We start from the raw sequence: 18,424 nt of genomic DNA on the forward strand, positions 1-18,424 counted from the left end.
TATTATTATTATTATTATTATTATTATTATTATTATTATTATTATTATTATTATTATTATTATATTAACACGATAAAGGTATGACATACAACGTAACAATTCTTTCTCCATCAATTTACGTATGAATGATTTCATGTATCCAATTTCATGTTGTGTACAAAATTGTCAACCGTAGTGGATAGTTATCTATCACTTTCTTCTTTCTTCTTTTTGTTTGTTTTATTTTTCTTTTTCTTTTGTTTTGTTTTGTTTTGATAGTATACAAAATAATGTACTTTTCATACACAAATAATATATTTATGTATATAAATAATATAATTTTTATTTATAATTCACATAACGCAGATGTGTGGACCATTGTCTATATTAGGATATTTTTCGTAATTATCTTTATTGAAAATTGTGTCATCGAGGTACTATGACTATAATGGAATTTATCGGTTTCTTTTGAATAAAAGGAAATTAAATTGATTCAATTCTACGTGTTTGAAGATTGCGGTATTGAATTACTATGACTATAATGAAATTCATTGGCGCCTTTTGAAGATTCGATGACTAAAGGTATTCTCAGGAGGTTAATGTATTTTCTTTTTTCATCTCTTATCCATAAAAAGTTTTTCCTGAACATATTTTAATTCTTTGAACCTAGACATATCACCATTTAATTGAATTATTTAATATTTAATTAAAAGTATTTGAGGTAAAGTTAATTCATACTAATATGTGAGAAAATATTACAAGTATTATGGATCATTATAGATGCTGATCTAAAATGACATTTAGATTATGTATTTACCGTTAACATATTATGTACTATTAATTATGCATATAATTTAAAATAGTGGGGAAAATTAGGAGGAAAAAAACATTTTTCAATATAAATAATATTAGAGAGGGGTTGGTGAGGTGGATGCAAAAAAACTAGAAATCATGGTGGATGCCTTTAAAACGGTACTCAGTACTCACCAAACAAATTGATAGTGAGAATTCAGTACAGCAGAAATCCATTCTTTTCTAGTCAAATACTCAAAGGAGAAAGGTAATTATGAATGATTTTTTGTTCGTGTTTACGCGTAATTATATTTCTAGGTCTGATCTTTGTTGAAATATGTCTGTGTGTGTGTATATATATCATTTATGTTTGTGTGTATGTCTACAGCATATATAAACATATGTTTTATTTGTATGTTATTTCTCTACCTTGTTTTCTTTGTATGCTGTTGTTTGTATGGTGTTTCTTACGATCACAGGCTTGGGTGGTCTGAAAATTGTTAAGCTGGCTTGTTCCTTTGTGGCTTGGGTAAGTTCAGATTTACGCATGAAGGGTGCTTGGTGAAATGCCAATGTGAAATTATTTTCATTTTTGGGCGGTTTATTTGGTGTTATAAATCGACTAGGTTTTTACTACTGGGGTTTTGCCTAACTCTGCAAGTCCTCTTTAAATTTAGGTCAACATTAAAGCATTCTTTTACAAAAGGAATTTTTGGGGTTGGAGTATTACTTGTCTGTTCTTCGGTAGGATTTGGGTTTTTGTTTTTGTTTTTGTTTGTTTTTGAAATTTATTTTTTATGTGGCATCTCTGAGAATAAGGTTTCATTCCTCTGTAATTTTAGGTCAAAATTGAAAGGCATTCTTTTAGTGAAGAAGTTTGGTGTTTTCAGGTTTGAAGCTGATAAAGGTAATGATATGGCTAAGAAGTCTAGCCCATCACCATGGCAATCTGGGCTTCCAACAAGTAATACTGAAAAAGATGTACCTTGGAGAAAAGCTCCAGATTCACGTGATAATAGGAATGTGCGTTCTCATTTACTTTCTGGGGGATACAGGTTCAAAGATAAAAGTAAATATGAAAAAGACAAGAATATCTCTCGCAAAAGGCCATACAATTCGAGTGTTGTGAAAGAGTTGCCTTCAAGTTATTGTTCTAGTGGTTCCAGATTGCCAGATGATAGTAATGCTGAAAATTACGAACCTACTCATAAAAAGAGAACTTCTGATTCAGATGGCTATGTGAACTCTTCTTCCAGTAAGCATTCCTGGGATGCCTTGCTGCAAAAGAGAAGTAATGTTCAAGAAGACAAACATATGCCTAAGGAAAAAGGTTCTGGTGCAAGTAATTGTGTGGACTCCTGGCAGCAAAAACAGAAAGTGAATACTGATGATGGCAAAGATATGCCTGAGAAGAAAGGTTCTGCTTCAGGTGACGGTTGGAATACTCATTCCAATCTGCCTTCTTGGGACCCCTGGCTACAGAAGGAAACAAATGCTGATGAAGGCAACAAAAAGCATGAAAAAAATCGTTCCACCGCTTCAGGTGACGGTTGGACTACTCATTCCAATCTGCCTTCTTGGGACCCCTGGCTCCAGAAGGAAACAAATGCTGATGAAGGCAACAAAAAGCATGAGAAAAATTGTTCCACTTCAGGTGACGTCTGGAACCCTCATTCTAGTTGGCCTTCGTCGGACTCCTGGCTGCAAAAGGATACTAATGCTGGCAAAGGCAAAGATATGAATGACAAAACATGTTCTGCTTCACGAGGCTGTTGGAACTCCCATACCAGTTGGCCTTCCTTGGACTCCTGGCCACAAAAGAAAAGTGGTGCTGAAAACTCTAAACAAATGTCTCAAAACAGGGTTTCTGGTTCAGGTGATCATGTTAGATCACCTTGTCATAGGCCTCCTTGGAAATCAAGATGGGAAAAGAGGAGTGATTTCAGAATGGATAAAGCTTTGGTTCATGAAGGAGGTCACAATTCTAGTAATGGAGTTTCTAGACAGGTTTCTCCAAGATCCAGATTGCCGGTGAAAACTATTGCTAAAGAAACCAATGATAGTCCTTGGAAAAGTTCAAACAGTTCTTCTGATTATTTGCAACTTTCTTCAAGTAGGAATGCTTGGAAATCTGAGCTACAAATAAGAAGTAATGTTGAAGGACTAAAAAACATTCTTGAAGAAAGGTCATCTACGGTGATTAAGAGCCTCAAAGAGGATGGCTTAAAGGCAGAGGTTTCCTCAACTAAAGCTGGCTTAAAGGCAGAGGTTAGCTCAACTAAAGCTGGACCTCAGAAAAGGGGACAAAGCTCAGCTGATGGTGCAAAACTGCATTCTGAAGGGCCTAACTGGGAACCTAGGCTACAAAGTAGATGTTATAAGGGAGATTCTACTGATAGCCCTGGCAATTCCAGTATGTGGGAAGGGAGCAATGAAGATGCAGCAAATATGAAACCTAATAACTTGATGCCTAACAGAATTGATCCTTCTGGTTCTCCTTCCGATTGTGCTTTTTGGGAGGTGAAAAAGAGAAGTAATGTTGAAAATACTAACAACAGGTTTGTGGAAAGAGCTGAAACCAAAGTGTGTCCTTGGGAATCCCTGCAAGAGAGAAGTGACAGTACTGGTGGAGATAAAGATGGACTACTGAAAGGAGCATACAATTCAATTGGTGTTGCAGAATCTCCTTGTGCTTTGCCTCAAAATTCTAATGTGCAGAAAAGTAAAGATCCCAAAGAAGTCAAAAATAGATTCAGAAAAAAAGCAGTTGATTTGTGTGATCATCCTCTTAGGAATTTAGAGGAACAAAGAGTAGAGGATGCACATGAGGCTAGAGATGTGCATAACAAAGGAGTAAGCATTGGCCTAGATAGTCAAGAATGTACTAATGAAGTGGGCTTTGACAAAATTGATGGTGAAGGATTGCCTCATGGGAGGGCTTCTTGGGATTCCAGAACACAGATACCAAAGGATGGACTTCTAGAAGTATCTACATCTACTCCGATGAAAGGAAATGATACTTCTACTCTGAGGGCCTTCAACATGATTGATGCTGCAGAGTTGCCTTCTGATAGGACTTCTGCAGAATTGAGAATAATGCAGAGAGGCAAGGAACAAGTAAAGGATGGATCTAATGAAAAATTGCCCAACAGAATTGACAGTACTGAGTTGCAATCTAGTTGGTATTCTCACGAACCCAACGTGCAAATAAGAAGCAATCTAGACGAACCAAAGGGTGGATCTAATAAAAAAGAATCCAATGGAATTTACAGTACTGAGTTGCAATATATTTTGCATTCTCGTGAATCAAACATGCAAAGAACCAATTTAGAAGAACCAAAGGCCAAACCTAATGAATCACATGTTCAAAGGAAAGGCACCCTAGAAGAACCAAAGAACATACCTGATGAGAGGACATTTAAAGGAACTAATGATGCTGATTTTCCATCTATGTTGCCCTGTGTTGAATCAAAGCTGCAAAGAAGCATATCTGCTGAAGAAATTGAAGTTTCACCCAGGGAACAAACATCTAATCCAACACATGGTGTACAGTTTCCTTTCATTTCTGTGAACTACATGCAAAAAGGAAATATGAGGGCATCTGAAATAACTGATGGTGCAGAATTTCCTTCTACATCACCTTGCAAGGATTTAAGGTTACAAAGAAGCATTGCTGCCAAAGAAATTAAAGTTTCATCAAGGAAAGAAGCATCCAATTTAGTTGATGTAGAGTTTCCTTTCATTTCTAGGGGTTACAAGCTACAAAAAGGAAATGATGAAGATGCTAAAGATATACATGGTGAAAAAGCATCTAATTTGATTGTTGGCTCTACATTTCCTCTTAATAGACCAGTTCTGGAATTGGAGGTTGAAAGTAAAAGAAATACTGAAGGCAGAGATAGAGTTGAAGGAAAGGTTGCAGTTCCAATCAGTCAGTCAACTACTCGAGTTCCAGATTTGGATGTTCTTTCGTGTTCTGAAGATTTCAATGAGACTGCACACTGCAATCATCTCCACATTTCACATGGTATTTTTACTCGCTCTCAAAATTGTCCTGCAAAAAAAGATATCTGGATGGGAAGCTTCGAGGTGACTGATATTGCTTCAGTTGTCAGAGTCTATGAAGGATTTGTAGCTCATCCATCTTCCAAAGTTTGTCGTAGAGCTTATGAGTTCTCGAAAAAGATGCCATCAACTGTGGATTTTCTGGTCCATCCTCGATGTAATTATTGGCCACTGATTTTTGAGGACTGTCCTGATACAAATGATATTGCTTTGTACTTCTATCCAAGGAATAAGGAGGCAACAAACTGTTACCGCTCCTTGTTAAGGTTCATTGACAGTAAGGATTTGATGCTAAGGAGTCAAATAGGTCATGTTGAGCTTTTGGTTTTTCCCTCAAGATTGTTAGATGTGAGATGTCGGACAATAGAAAATCAGTACTTTTTCTGGGGAGTTTTTCACACCAAAAAGTAAAACAAAAATTGATTGGTTGAATGCTCAAGCCTGTTCTTCATCCTGCAGTGGTAGGCCAGAAGCATCCTTGGGACTAATTGCTCAATGTGATTTAATACATACTTTAATCCAAACAAGATATTCTCACATTGTTAGTCATATCTAGTAGTTTAACTTTAGCTGAATCAGTTTCTCAGGAATGTGACCTCTTTTCTTTTTTTGACAAGTATCTCTGGAATTTGAAATTTGATCATTTTGAGATCTATTCTAACTGTTATTGTAATTTTCAACATACAGCATTAATATGCTAGCATACTGCTGGGTGTAGAATCTACAAGTTTTTCTGCTTTCCTATCTCTTTTACTGTTAACATATACAGAGTACTTTAGAGTTGCAATTGCATTGCATAACAGCTTCTAAACTATGGTGTTGATACCAATTATGATCTTAAACGATGTGCCAATTAGGAGCATCTTTCAAGCATGGTTGGAAAAATAATTTAATTGTTTGAGAATATTCTCAGCAAGGTGGCATGTCAATTCAATAGCGAATTGCCTTCAAAGTTTCTTTGAAGAAAATGACAATTCCAATTGCTATCACAAAATCAAATAGCCTGGAAATCATCATGCAACCAATTGGTTGGAATACTGTTTCTTAAACTATAGTATTGAAAGGTGTCTCAGATGCTTTTGTTTGTCTTTTATTATGTGTCTGTGGTTTAGGTACCTGAAAAATCAATGCACGTTGTTCATTTATTTATTGTTCGATGATTTAATTTGAAGTGGTGTTCCTTGTTCAGGATGGAGGAATGTCCAATGGACAACCAATTTGGATCTGGCAGCCGGACAAATCCCAGAATTGATTAATCAGATGCATCAGTGCATACTGCATAGTAGATCTCAGCCTTGCCAAATTCTCTATATAACAGGTAAGTTTCCATTGCATTTTCTCTCACAGAAACACACTTAAATATAGTGAACTGCAGATAAATTCTCTAAATATATGGCGAGTCAATTATGTGTTGCGATCTTCACATTCCTACTTGTTACAACTGCATATGGGCAACTGCACCCTCCTTTCCCCCCTTGCTGCAATGGAAAAATAACAGACTGTTGCCCTGCAGATACAAATGGCGCGACTAAACTTCCCGAAGCTCACCAGAAGCCTCGCCCTTCTCTTGACGATATCCTCCCTCATCCTTTCCGTCGTCATCCCTGAAGCCATGAACGCAGCAGCTTGTGATTAGCTGTGTTCCGGGAGGGCAATTTGGTCTCGTCTGGCAAGTCTGAATCCTGTCTATGCATCACTGCTATTAGTTTCTGGTTATCATGTTTAACAACTTTGTCATTCTATCTTGTATCCTTTATTATAGGCTTTTGTTGTGCTGCTGATATAATGTTTGCATTGGTCCTTAATGTTACTTTAATGAATGCTTGTATCTTCTCCCGGATTTCCTTTTATCTTTGCAATATTTTGCTCCCTAGCTTTTACTCTATTATTACGTGCATAAAATAAATGTCAGTTCATGTGAACTTTTAAAATCTAATTCAATTGGAAATTGAAAAATTTACTCTTTTCTGCTTTATTTTGGATTGAAGTTATTTTCACTTTTAGTCTTATGACTATTAAATTACTTTCGTATTTAGTTCTCAAATATTATTTTTGCCACATTTTGTGCAAGATTAAATGTGAGCAAATAAAAAATTAAAAATTTTGAAAGTTATGCATCATCAAATGTGACAAAAAAAAAAAAAAAAAAAAAACTAGGAATACCAGAAGTGAATAACTCTCAATTGAATCATTGTAGCTGCCCTACAACATTCACTTCTCTATAGTGATCTATTTGGTTCACAAGAAATTTGTTTTTTCTTTTGTCATAACAAATTTTACCGTACTTGTTTGATCGGAGAATTTATTTTGCATAAAATAAAAGGAAAATACTCAGGGTGGACCCAAAATCGAACTCGACACTGTAGCAACCGAATCGAAATCGAAATGTTCTGTTACGACTCAAATTTGGAACTTAATATTTGAGTTTCGATTTATTAAAATCGCCAAAAGAAAAAACAAGATTCTAAATCATGAATCGGCTGTTCGGAATTGGAACAACTACTAGCATTGATTTAAAATTATAATTATAATAATATTTGCAAATAGTGTATGTTGTTTCTTGTATTTATTCTAATTCTCATATATAAGTAGATATAACCGTGATTCGATTTGATTCTAATTCTGTTTTTTATTTTTAAAATCGTTTAAATTCAACAATTAATGTATTTTATTTTTTCGATTCAGAATCCGAACCGACAGTTCCAATTCGGAATTTTAATAAATTGAAACCAAATATTGAGTTTCGATTCTAAATCATAACCTAAACCTTTCGGTTTAGTTGCTACAATGTCTGCTCGATTTGAACCAAATTATGGCCTTCTCTACACATAAGCAATAATTTGTTGGAGAAGTAAAATAAATTAAATATTTAATTTAAGAGTAAAAATGTCCATTTAACATTTCAAGGAAAAATCATCACTTTTAGAATAATTGAGAAGCTAATGTAGATACATGAATAATTCAGGAGAAAAAAGTGCTATAAGTATATAATTCAGTGGGAGGAGTGTCATTTTCTCTAAAATAAATTCCTAATTTGAGGAAAATGAATTCCTCTCCTTTGATATTTTATTTTTCACACATTTTGAGAGAAAAGTTACAACATAATTCTTATAAAAAATGGTAAAATATGCCATCAAATTAGACATGAAATTTCAATTGGATCATCCAACTAAAAAAATTACAATTGATTCCATAAGCAATACAAAATCATGCAATTGAACATAAACTAACTTATTTACTCTATAAAAGAACATTAATTTCTTCGTCTCTAGACTGGAGATTGGAGAAGAAGAACCTTCTTCGTCTCCATCCTAGAGACGAAGACCCCTTCCTCGTCTTAGGTTTGGAAACGAAGAAATTAAAACGAAAAAATTATTAAAATAAATTTTAAAAATTATTATATTTTTTTAATAAGATAACTGATACATTAGCAAGTACGGGATAAATGCATCATTTTTGGTTCAATTGCTGGATTTTGTGTTGTTCAGAAATTTAATTGTTTTTTTTTTTTTTTGGTTGTGTATCTCATTGCAATTTCGCATATACTTTGATGGCCTATTTGACATTTATTCATTTTTTATATATATTACCTACCATATATTTATTATGTAGGAACATTTAGATCTTTATATTAATCTATACTATATATAAAAACAAAATCCTGAAATTTTAACTTCCCGCCCAATTCCTAAAAAATCTCTCTTCCCAATAAAATATATTGATTTCTACTTTCCCATTCCTATAATAACTCTGGGTAAAAATTCTATTCTAAAATTATAAAATAGTGTAATACAATTCTCTTTGCACATCTAATCTATACTATATATAAAAACAAAATCCTGAAATTTTAACTTCCCCCCAATTCCTGAAAAATCTCTCTTCCAAATAAAAAATATTAATTTCTACTTTCTCATTCGTACAATAATTCTGGGTAAATATTCTATTCTAAAATTATAAAATAGTGTAATACAATTCCCTTTGCACATCTAATCTATACTATAAATAAAAACAAAATTCTGAAATTTTAAATTTCCTCCCAATTCCTAAAAAATCTCTCTTCCCAATAAAATATATTGATTTCTACTTTGCCATTCGTACAATAACTTTTGGTAAAAATTCTATTCTAAAATTATAAAATAGTGTTATACAATTCTCTTTGCACATCTAATCTATACTATATATAAACACAAAATTCTGAAATTTTAACCTCCCGCCCAATTCCTAAAACATCTCTCTTCCAAATAAAATATATTAATTTCTACTTTCCCATTCGTACAATAATTTTGGGTAAAAATTCTATTCTAAAATTATAAAATAGTGTAATACAATTTTCTTTGCACATCTAATCTATACTATATATAAAAACAAAATCCTGAAATTTTAACTTTCGCCCAATTCCTAAAAAATCTCTCTTCCCAATAAAATATATTGATTTCTACTTTCCCATTCGTACAATAACTCTGGGTAAAAATTCTATTCTAAAATTATAAAATAGTGTAATACAATTCTCTTTGCACATCTAATCTATACTATATATAAAAACAAATTCCTGAAATTTTAGCTTCCCGCCCAATTCCGAAAAAATCTCTCTTCCCAATAAAATATATTGATTTTTCTACTTTCCCATTCCAACAATAACTCTCGGTAAAAATTCTATTTTCAAAAATTATAAAATAGTGTAATACAATTCTCTTTGCACATCTAATCTATACTATATATAAAAACAAAATCCTGAAATTTTAAATTTCCGCCCAATTCCTAAAAAATCTCTCTTCCCAATAAAATATATTGATTTCTACTTTGTCATTCGTACAATAACCTTTAGTAAAAATTCTATTCTAAAATTATAAAATAGTGTTATACAATTCTCTTTGCACATCTAATCTATAAAATAAATAAAAACAAAATCCTGAAATTTTAACTTTCCGCCCAATTCTTAAAAAATCTCTCTTCCCAATAAAATATATTAATTTTTATTTTTCCATTCGTACAATAATTCTAGGTAAAAATTCTATTCTAAAATTATAAAATAGTGCAATACAATTCCCTTTGCACATCTAATCTATACTATATATAAAAACAAAATCCTGAAATTTTAACTTCCCGCTCAATTCCTAAAACATCTTTCTTCCCAATAAAATATATTGATTTCTTCTTTCCCATTCGTACAATAATTCTGGGTAAAAGCTGTGAAGTTTCGAAAGTTCGGCAATGCAACACTTTTGACTCGGTTGTCCGTTTTAGACAAATATTTTTTTTAAATTGTGTATTTTTTCGAGATATATCCACCGCAAACTGCCGTAGGCGGTTTGGCCCACCAATTTCTAAAAAAAATGCTTTATTAAATAGTTTCTAAGAATTAACTATGAGAACCTTATGTTTAGTTTGGCCCACCAATTTCTAAAAAAAATTCTTTATTAAATAGTTTCTAAGAAATAACTATGAGAACCTTATGTTTTATTAATGAATTTTTAAATTTTTTAATTAAAAAATTGTCCCGTGCATTTTTTAATAATCTCTCTTTATAATTGGTCAAATTATTTAATTATGGTAAATAAGGGATAATTAATGATGGTAATAGAAATCCTATGAGCGACCTCTGGTGAAATTAACTCTTAAATAATTATATATCGATTTAAAATATTCTTAGTATATTACAACAATTCAATTCCGTGCATCGCACGGGTGAAAATACTAGTTATTTCTAATACCTTATAGCTTCTTGCTCGTATACTGGTCGGAAGGTGTGAGACGCAGATATCCCTCATTGTATTCGTGATTTGATTTCGCAATAATAGTTCGCTTTGATGAGTGTTTTAACTTGAACTTTGGTTAATTAATTAGAATCATGCATTGGGCATGCATTGATGAAATAGTGCACCTAATTTACAATATATTCAACACAGATAATAAATTATACCTATTATCATTGTCTTTTTGGAGAAGGAGGATTTGGTTATATTTTTGAAGATGCACTGCACCAAGGCACTAAAATTGAAGCGAAGGACACCAGGAGACTAGATCAAATTAAGAATTCATTTCTAACAGAAGTGGCAACAAGCTAAGAGAAAGTATGGATCACACCAATTATTATAGTTTTGTGTTGCAAAAATTATGTTTAGCCTGCAATTATCATGTGAAAGTGTCCATTTTGTAACCTTAGTCGACAAAAGGGGGCTCAAACCAAGAACATTAATATACGTACAAGTCTCAGTAGAATTGAATTTTAAACTTTATGATTATCAAATCAATTATTTGATTAACTTAGAAGTGGAGACTGATTCAACATACACATGCTAGATAAAATTAATGAACGGATCGGAATGAACCTTTTTTTTTTTTTTTTTTTTTTTTAAGTGACGGGCTTATTATGCAAGTGATCTTGAAACCAACCTAGGAGTAATCTCAAAATCTTTGTTTTGTTAGCGGAAACATCTAGTTCTTGTTCCTAAAAAATCATTTCTAATTGCATATACGTACAGCCAAGTGAATGTATCAATGCTTTCTGTTTCATTGTTGCCTGGTCTTAAAAAATCTTTAAAAATTACAATAGAGTTAATTACCGAAATCATCATCATTGACTATAGTGAAATTACCAATTTGATTCTTGATTATTTTTTTGACCAATTAAGTCTCTTAATTTTAAAAATCTTAATCAATTTCATTTTCCGTTTGTTTTGCCATTAGACCCCGTTAACTCGGGACCAAATTTGTAATATAATTCACTATAGTTAAGAGACCATTTTTCAGTAATTAACTTTTCAGAGAAAATGATGCATGTGATGACTGAAATGGTCCATTGACTATAGTAAATTACCAACTTAATCTCGAGTTAACGGATGTCTAACGACAAAACAAACGCAGATCAAATTGATTAAGATTTTTAAAGTTGAGGGACTTAATCGATCAAAAAAATAGTTAATGACTAAATCGATAATTTCGTTATAGTCCATGAACTATTTCCGTAATTAACTCATTACAATATATCATCATCCCCTTGGAGAATCCGAGGTGGATGTGAACAGTGCTTTGTGTTTCCTATTTAAGCGAAAGCAGAATCTTATTCATTCCACTCAATCCTGCACATAAACAACACAATTAAGGTATTTAGTTATAAGATCCCAATTCGGAAAAAAAAAAACATGATGAACATGAAGGTTGTTGGAATATTCTTTGCTTTGGTCCTTGTGGGTACAGCAGTGGAGGGGTTGCCTCCCATCAATTGTTGCAGATATCCAAGCTTCTACTGTTGCCCTGAGGTGGCCGCCCGTTATAAGGGCGGCGACGCCGCGGTTGTGGCCGCCGCCGGGAAGAGACACCCACCTCACCCTTCCATCAACAAGCCTCGCAACATACCATACTCCAAACCTTCCATCAATCTGCCTTGAAGCTAAGATCATATATAACTGCATGGTTTTTGCTAGCTTGATTTCATGAATTGCTTAGCTTGTCTTATAAGTTGTATTAATAAGCTGGATGATGCTTAATTGCATGCATGGATGCATGAGTTTGTCGGTTTAATTTCTTTTCATTAATTTTGTTACTTGTGTTGTTGCTAATTAATGTTGTGTTTCTGTCTACATAAATTAAATGAGTAAATACCAGCCAAGGTCCCTCGAATTTGGTGGTTTCACCACCTATAGTCCCTAACTTTCATAATTATCATTCGTGATCCTTCGAGTTGCGGAATATGACCTGCTGTCATCCTCCCGTTAGTCACCTCCGTCTAAGCCGTCAAAAGCGGGGGTAAATATGTCATTTGTCATATAACAAAATATTCAGAAATTAAAAATCACAAAATACCTTCATTGGCTCCATTTCTGGGAAATCAAGAACCCCCACCCACCCTCTTTCTGTCTTCGCCTTCAATGGCCACCCCTGGTGCTGCTAGCGCCCACATGGCCGGAGTTGGAATGAAGGTGGAGGGTTGAGATGAGCCCAGTTCGTTATCTTGGACTCCTCCTCCGATTCTATCCGCCGAGGTTGCGACAGGTGAGAAGTGGTGGTGGAAGGCGCCGCCGTGTAACAACTCCCTTGAATCTTAGTCTGAAATCCATTAAAAGTATAAAAGGATACATAAAAGGAAGGGGTGTTCATACCAAACCCATTTTTTGCAACGAATTTCCCTTAACCCATTAAGGCCACTACTAATTGAATTCACATCCACCCCCAATTTCAACAGCTCCAAACTGCTCCCCACTTTTCTCCTTTTCTTTGAATCATAATTGAAAAAGGAGTTGAAAAATGAGGGCTCGGGCTGCTTCCTCTTGCAGCGGCGCGTGTAGAACTGCGTAATTGGTAGGTGCCGGCGCCGGCGGAACGAATTGCGTAGCTGCACAGTTCGGGATGTCAAAAGTTGAGTTTTTGCGGCCGACGACGAACTTGGATGCGGTAGACAGTGGAGTTCAGTGGCGACGTCGCGAGGAGCTTGGAGGCGGTTCTATTGCGACGAGACCACTGCTAGAAGATGAGATTACGCCCAAAGGAGACCACTCCGGCCAGATTATTGGTGCACATCTTTGTATAATGACGGCGAATTTTTTCTCGTCACAAAAAAAAATAAAGAGTAATTGTTAATAATTAATTTAATTTTAATATAAATATAAAAGAATCAGTACATAGATAATTCAATACCACATCAATTATCAATATATCCACCACGTCCCCTTCATGACTCATTGGAATCTCAGTATATCATAGATTAGGACAATAATCATCCACACACACCCATTGCACTAAACTCAACTTTGTTAAATAGAACAAAAGTTTTCTAAATTTTAGTGCATGAAATGTTATCATTAGTCAATATAAAAGGGCAACATATTATATCAATATTTGACGATTTTTTTTTTTTTTTTTGAAAGCCAATGAAATTATATGCATTAAATTTAAATTCAAGATACCAAAAATACATAGGGGAGAATTATATCCCACTCTCCACTACCCAACAAAGAAACGAGGCATCACAATTCACAAATCGTTTAACAAAAGAGGAGTTAATATTTGAAAAATGCTTAGCAACATGTTTAATATCATCAATCATCAACTAACCCAAGATTCGAATTTGGCAAATTAATTATTCTAAATAGCAAGAAAGACAACCTACCAGGTAAGAATCAAACTCATGAGTTATGACTTTATATATGAAAACCATGTTTAATTCACTTAGCTACTTCTTTTTTAGGTTATGTAAGTCTTTATTAATTCATGATAAGGTTCAACAAATTTACAAGTAATTAGTGAAAATAGAAAGTTTTTCTTATTGAATTAGTATCACATCAGATCAAATGGTGAGTATTGCGTAGTAATTTAATAGGATTGAAAAAATAATATTTTTTTTTATACAAGTAAGAAAATTAAGAGAAAATTGCACTTTTCGTTCTTAAGTTATATGGTAATTATATAGAATTCGTCCCTAAGTATTGGGCGTGCTCACTTTTCGTCCCTAAGTTATCATTGGCATTGCATTTTTCGTTCTTTTATTAACTTTTCATGCTCAGCTCGTTTTTCATTCCTGAGCTATATTAAAGCTGTAAATTTCATCCTGATATTATATTTTGTTAGTAAATGGACGAAAAATGCAACACCAATAATAATTTAGGGACGAAAAGTGATCGTGACCAACACTTAGAGATGAATTCTATAATTATCATATAACTTAAGGACGAAAAGTGCGATTTTTCTGAAAATTAATTTAAATATTAATTCAAATAGTATTTTCTTTAATTTGTATTTCTCCTCAAATCATTTATGGTTTCTTAATTTCTATCTGAAACTTCTTGTCTCAAGTATCAAAGGGTCGGACGGTGGTCGATAGTTACGTTGCATTACCATTATAAAATGCCATTTACGAAGTAAAATGACAAGCAACAACGTAAGCTCGAAGTTTACTTGGCATATATTAATTACTAGGTTCCAAGATTCCCACTGTGGATGAATATACGAAAAGGCAAGAGAATCTTCACTACCAAATAATTAATAGTAGTTAGTAATAAGATTCTGCGGGTGCCATACGGATCGGAATGAACCATTTTTTTTTATAAGTGACGGGCTTATTGTGCAAGTGATCTTGAAACCAACCTTGGAGTAACCTCAAAATCTTTGTTTTGTTAGCGGAAACATCTAGTTCTTGTTCCTAAAAAATCATTTCTAATTGCATATACGTACAACCAAGTGAATGTATCAATGCTTTCTGTTTCATTGTTGCCTGGTCTTAAAAAAATCTTTAAAAATTACAATAGAGTTAATTACCGAAATCATCCATTAACTATAACGAAATTACCAATTTTATTCTTGACTGTTTTTTTTTTTTTTTGACCAATTACGTCTCTCAACTTTAAAAATCCCTTGATTATAGCAAAATTATCAATTTCATTTTTTGTTTGTTTTGCCATTAGACCTCTGATAACTCAGGACTAAATTGGTAATTTCACTATAATCAAGGGACCATTTCAGTAATCAACTTTTCAGAGAAAATGATGCATGTGATGACTGAAATGATCCTTTGAATATAACAAAATTATCAATTTGGTCTCGAGTTAATAGACGAATGTCTAACGCAAATCGATTAAAAAAAATAGTCAATGACCAAATTGATAATTTGGTTATAGTCAATGGACCATTTGGGTAATTCACTCATTACAATATATCAACCTCGGAGCTGAGAATCCGAGGTGGATGTGAACAGTGCTTTGTGTTCCTATTTAAGCCAAAGCAGAATCTTATTCAATCCACTCAATCCTGCACATAAACAACACAATTAAGGTAGTTATTATAAGATCCCAATTCGGCAAAAAGAATAAAAACATGAACATGAAGGTTGTTGGAATATTCTTTGCTTTGGTCCTTGTGGGTACAGCAGTGGAGGGGTTGCCTCCCATCAATTGTTGCAGACCTCCTAACTTCGGGTGTTGCCCTGAGGTGGCCGCCCGTTATAAGGGCGGCGACGCCGCGGTTGTGGCTGCCGCCGGGAAGAGACACCCACTTCACCCTTCCATCAACAAGCCTCGCAACATACCATACTCCAAACCTTCCATCAATCTGCCTTGATGAAGCTAAGATTATATATATATATATATATATATATATATATATATATATATATATATATATATATATATATATATATAATTGCATGGGGTTTTGCTTGATTTCATGAATTCGTATGTGGCTTGTCTTATAAGTTGTATTAATAAGCTGCTGGATGATGCTTGCATGCATGCATGGATGCATGTGTTTTTCGATTTCTTTAATTTTCATTAATATTGTTGCTTATGTTGTTGCTAATGTCGTGTTTCTGTCTACATAAATAAAATTCATCAGCGCAGTGCATCTTCTTCTGTGCTTTCGATCACTGCATGTATAAGAGATAGAATTAGAGCATCTCCAAGAGTTGGATTTTTTTGCATTGAATTGTGTTTTCAGTGTCAAGTAAGATAGAGAGGGAAGGGAGAAGAGGAAAAATGAGAAAAAATAAAGGAAAAAAGTTTTTGACAAATTAAAAAGAAGAAGTTATACTTACGAGCCCAACTGGAACATGCAGTGCATATTGGGCGTGACAATGAACCAAACACATAAAATTGTTTTAATTGAAGTTGCGATGGGTCCATTTATAAGTTGTCAATGAATATAAAGAATTTTATTGGGCGTTACGTTGCTGTTTTTGGATTGTTGGGGAAATGCGAATCAGAAGCTGCCAGCTGGTGTTGCCCACTCGGATTCGCATGTTGTGGTAGGCTGGGCAAGGCCATCACATGGGAGGCTAAAACTTAATACGGATGCTGCGCTAAATGTCGAGGATAATGTTATGGGTTTTGGATGGGTCTTACGTGATGATGTTGGAAATTTTCTGGCTGCCAAGAATATAAGAATGCCCGGGTTATGTGCGGTTAGGGAAGCATAGGTGCTATCTATTCGGGAGGCATTGAGTTGGTTAAGGGATACAGGACTGGGTGTGGTGGATGTGGAAACAGATTGTCAGGTTATTTTTAATGCAATTACTTCAGTTTCTTTTACTTCCGTTTTTGGTTATTTAGTTGATGATGTAAAGAATTTGGCATCTGAGATTGATGATGTGAAATTCAGTCATCTTAAGCGATCTGCGAATTGTGCTGCCTACACTGTTGCTAGGGAGGCCTTTCTGTGTCAGGTTGCGGTGAGTGGTTAGATGAACCACCTGCCTTTCTTGTCAACATTCTTCATTCCGATTTAATGAAGTAATTTATCCTTTTCAAAATAAGAATTTTATTGTTTTCGATCTTATAAAGTGAACATTAGGAAATAAAATCAAGACGAGATTAAAATAACATTTTTCTTTAATAAAACATATTAAATATTAATGACAATTCATTAAGGAAATGTGAAAACTAATAAATATAAATACATATAGATAATGAGTTAATACCCAAAATCGTCCTCGACTATAGTGATTTTTCTCAATTTCGTCCTAAACGACTTTGGTGACCTAATATCATCCCAGACATTTGTGTTTCGCTTAATTTAGTCCTCCATTTGTTATTCCGTCAAATTGGTGTTAAATTAAGGGACAATTCAGTAATGTCAATATTGATCTCTCTTTACTTTCAACTTGTGAAGTGCGAAATTCCTCTTTCTTGTACGAATTACACCCAGATTTACTCCCGGACCTGCAAATCAAATTTTATATTCGCAGTTTTAGGAGTAATTCTGGGAGTAATTCGTAAAAAAAAAAAAAAAAAAAAAAAAAAAAAAAAAAAAAAAAAAAGAGATTTCGCAATTCACATGTCTATGAGTAAAGAGATGCCAATATTAAAATTATTGAATTGTCTATTTATTTAACACCAAATGGACAGAATAACAAATGAGGGACTAAATTGAGCAAAAACACAAAAGTCTGGGACTAAATTGAGCGAAACACAAAAGTCTGGGACGATATTAGGTCACCAAAGTCGTTTAGGACGAAATTGAGAAAAACCACTATAGTCGAGGACAATTTTGGGTATTAACTCTATAGATAATTAAGTATCATGTTTGGTTTACGAAATGAATTTTGACGGAATAAGAATATTATTTCGTAGAAAAATGAAATTGGCAAGGAATATAATAAATTAAAATTGCATTCTATTGTTAATTTGGTTCGTGGAATGAAGTAACTTAATACCAACTTCCCCCTATGTTAGAAACAAGTGAATTAGATTTTGATGATACCAAACTGTCTTAGAGTATAGATTCCTATTTTTCGATTCTTAGATAAGTCTCGTATAACAGATCCATAAGGTGTATAAATCATGCCCGAGACTAGCATAATGGATCTACATGAAGACTTAAAGATGACAAGGTGATCGAAAGATGCTTCCAGACGAAAGAAGGATTGATCAAGTCTCGGATAGACTGCTTTTACAAAAGGAACCTTCATCTAAGAAGAAAGGATGAAAGAAAAAGTCAATCTTTCGATCAACAAGTCAAAGACAGACTTGTAAAAGACAATACTTATTAAGTGAAGCAATGAGAATGTTGTCTATAACTCATATGGGCAAATCATTCGGATAATAAGTGTCCTAGGAATGATCTTCACAAAAGACAAGGAGCATTAAATTAAAAGACTTGTACC

General features: G+C 33.7%; 1 protein-coding gene across 1 annotated transcript; it reads left to right on the plus strand.

The window, feature by feature from the left end:
* Nucleotides 1-947: 947 nt before the first annotated feature.
* LOC109156788 lies at nucleotides 948-6,676 on the plus strand. The gene is made up of 5 exons (XM_019304628.1): nucleotides 948-1,039; nucleotides 1,614-2,275; nucleotides 2,390-5,297; nucleotides 6,026-6,154; nucleotides 6,350-6,676. Exons 2-3 carry the CDS (start codon nucleotides 1,687-1,689, stop codon nucleotides 5,245-5,247), a joined length of 3,447 nt encoding a protein of 1,148 aa, XP_019160173.1. The 5' UTR covers nucleotides 948-1,039; nucleotides 1,614-1,686; the 3' UTR covers nucleotides 5,248-5,297; nucleotides 6,026-6,154; nucleotides 6,350-6,676.
* The last annotated feature ends 11,748 nt before the right edge of the window (nucleotides 6,677-18,424 follow it).

This window comes from Ipomoea nil, unplaced genomic scaffold, assembly GCF_001879475.1.
Source record: "Ipomoea nil cultivar Tokyo-kokei standard unplaced genomic scaffold, Asagao_1.1 scaffold2759, whole genome shotgun sequence".
In the NCBI taxonomy this organism is placed as follows: domain Eukaryota; kingdom Viridiplantae; phylum Streptophyta; class Magnoliopsida; order Solanales; family Convolvulaceae; genus Ipomoea; species Ipomoea nil.

Coding starts and splice junctions, on each gene's coding strand:
- LOC109156788 (XM_019304628.1), top strand. CDS start 1,687: ATGGCTAAGAAGTCTAGCCCATCACCATGGCAATCTGGGCTTCCAACA. Junction 2,276..2,389: donor GGAAACAAATGCTGATGAAG/GCAACAAAAAGC, acceptor ATGCTGATGAAG/GCAACAAAAAGCATGAGAAA.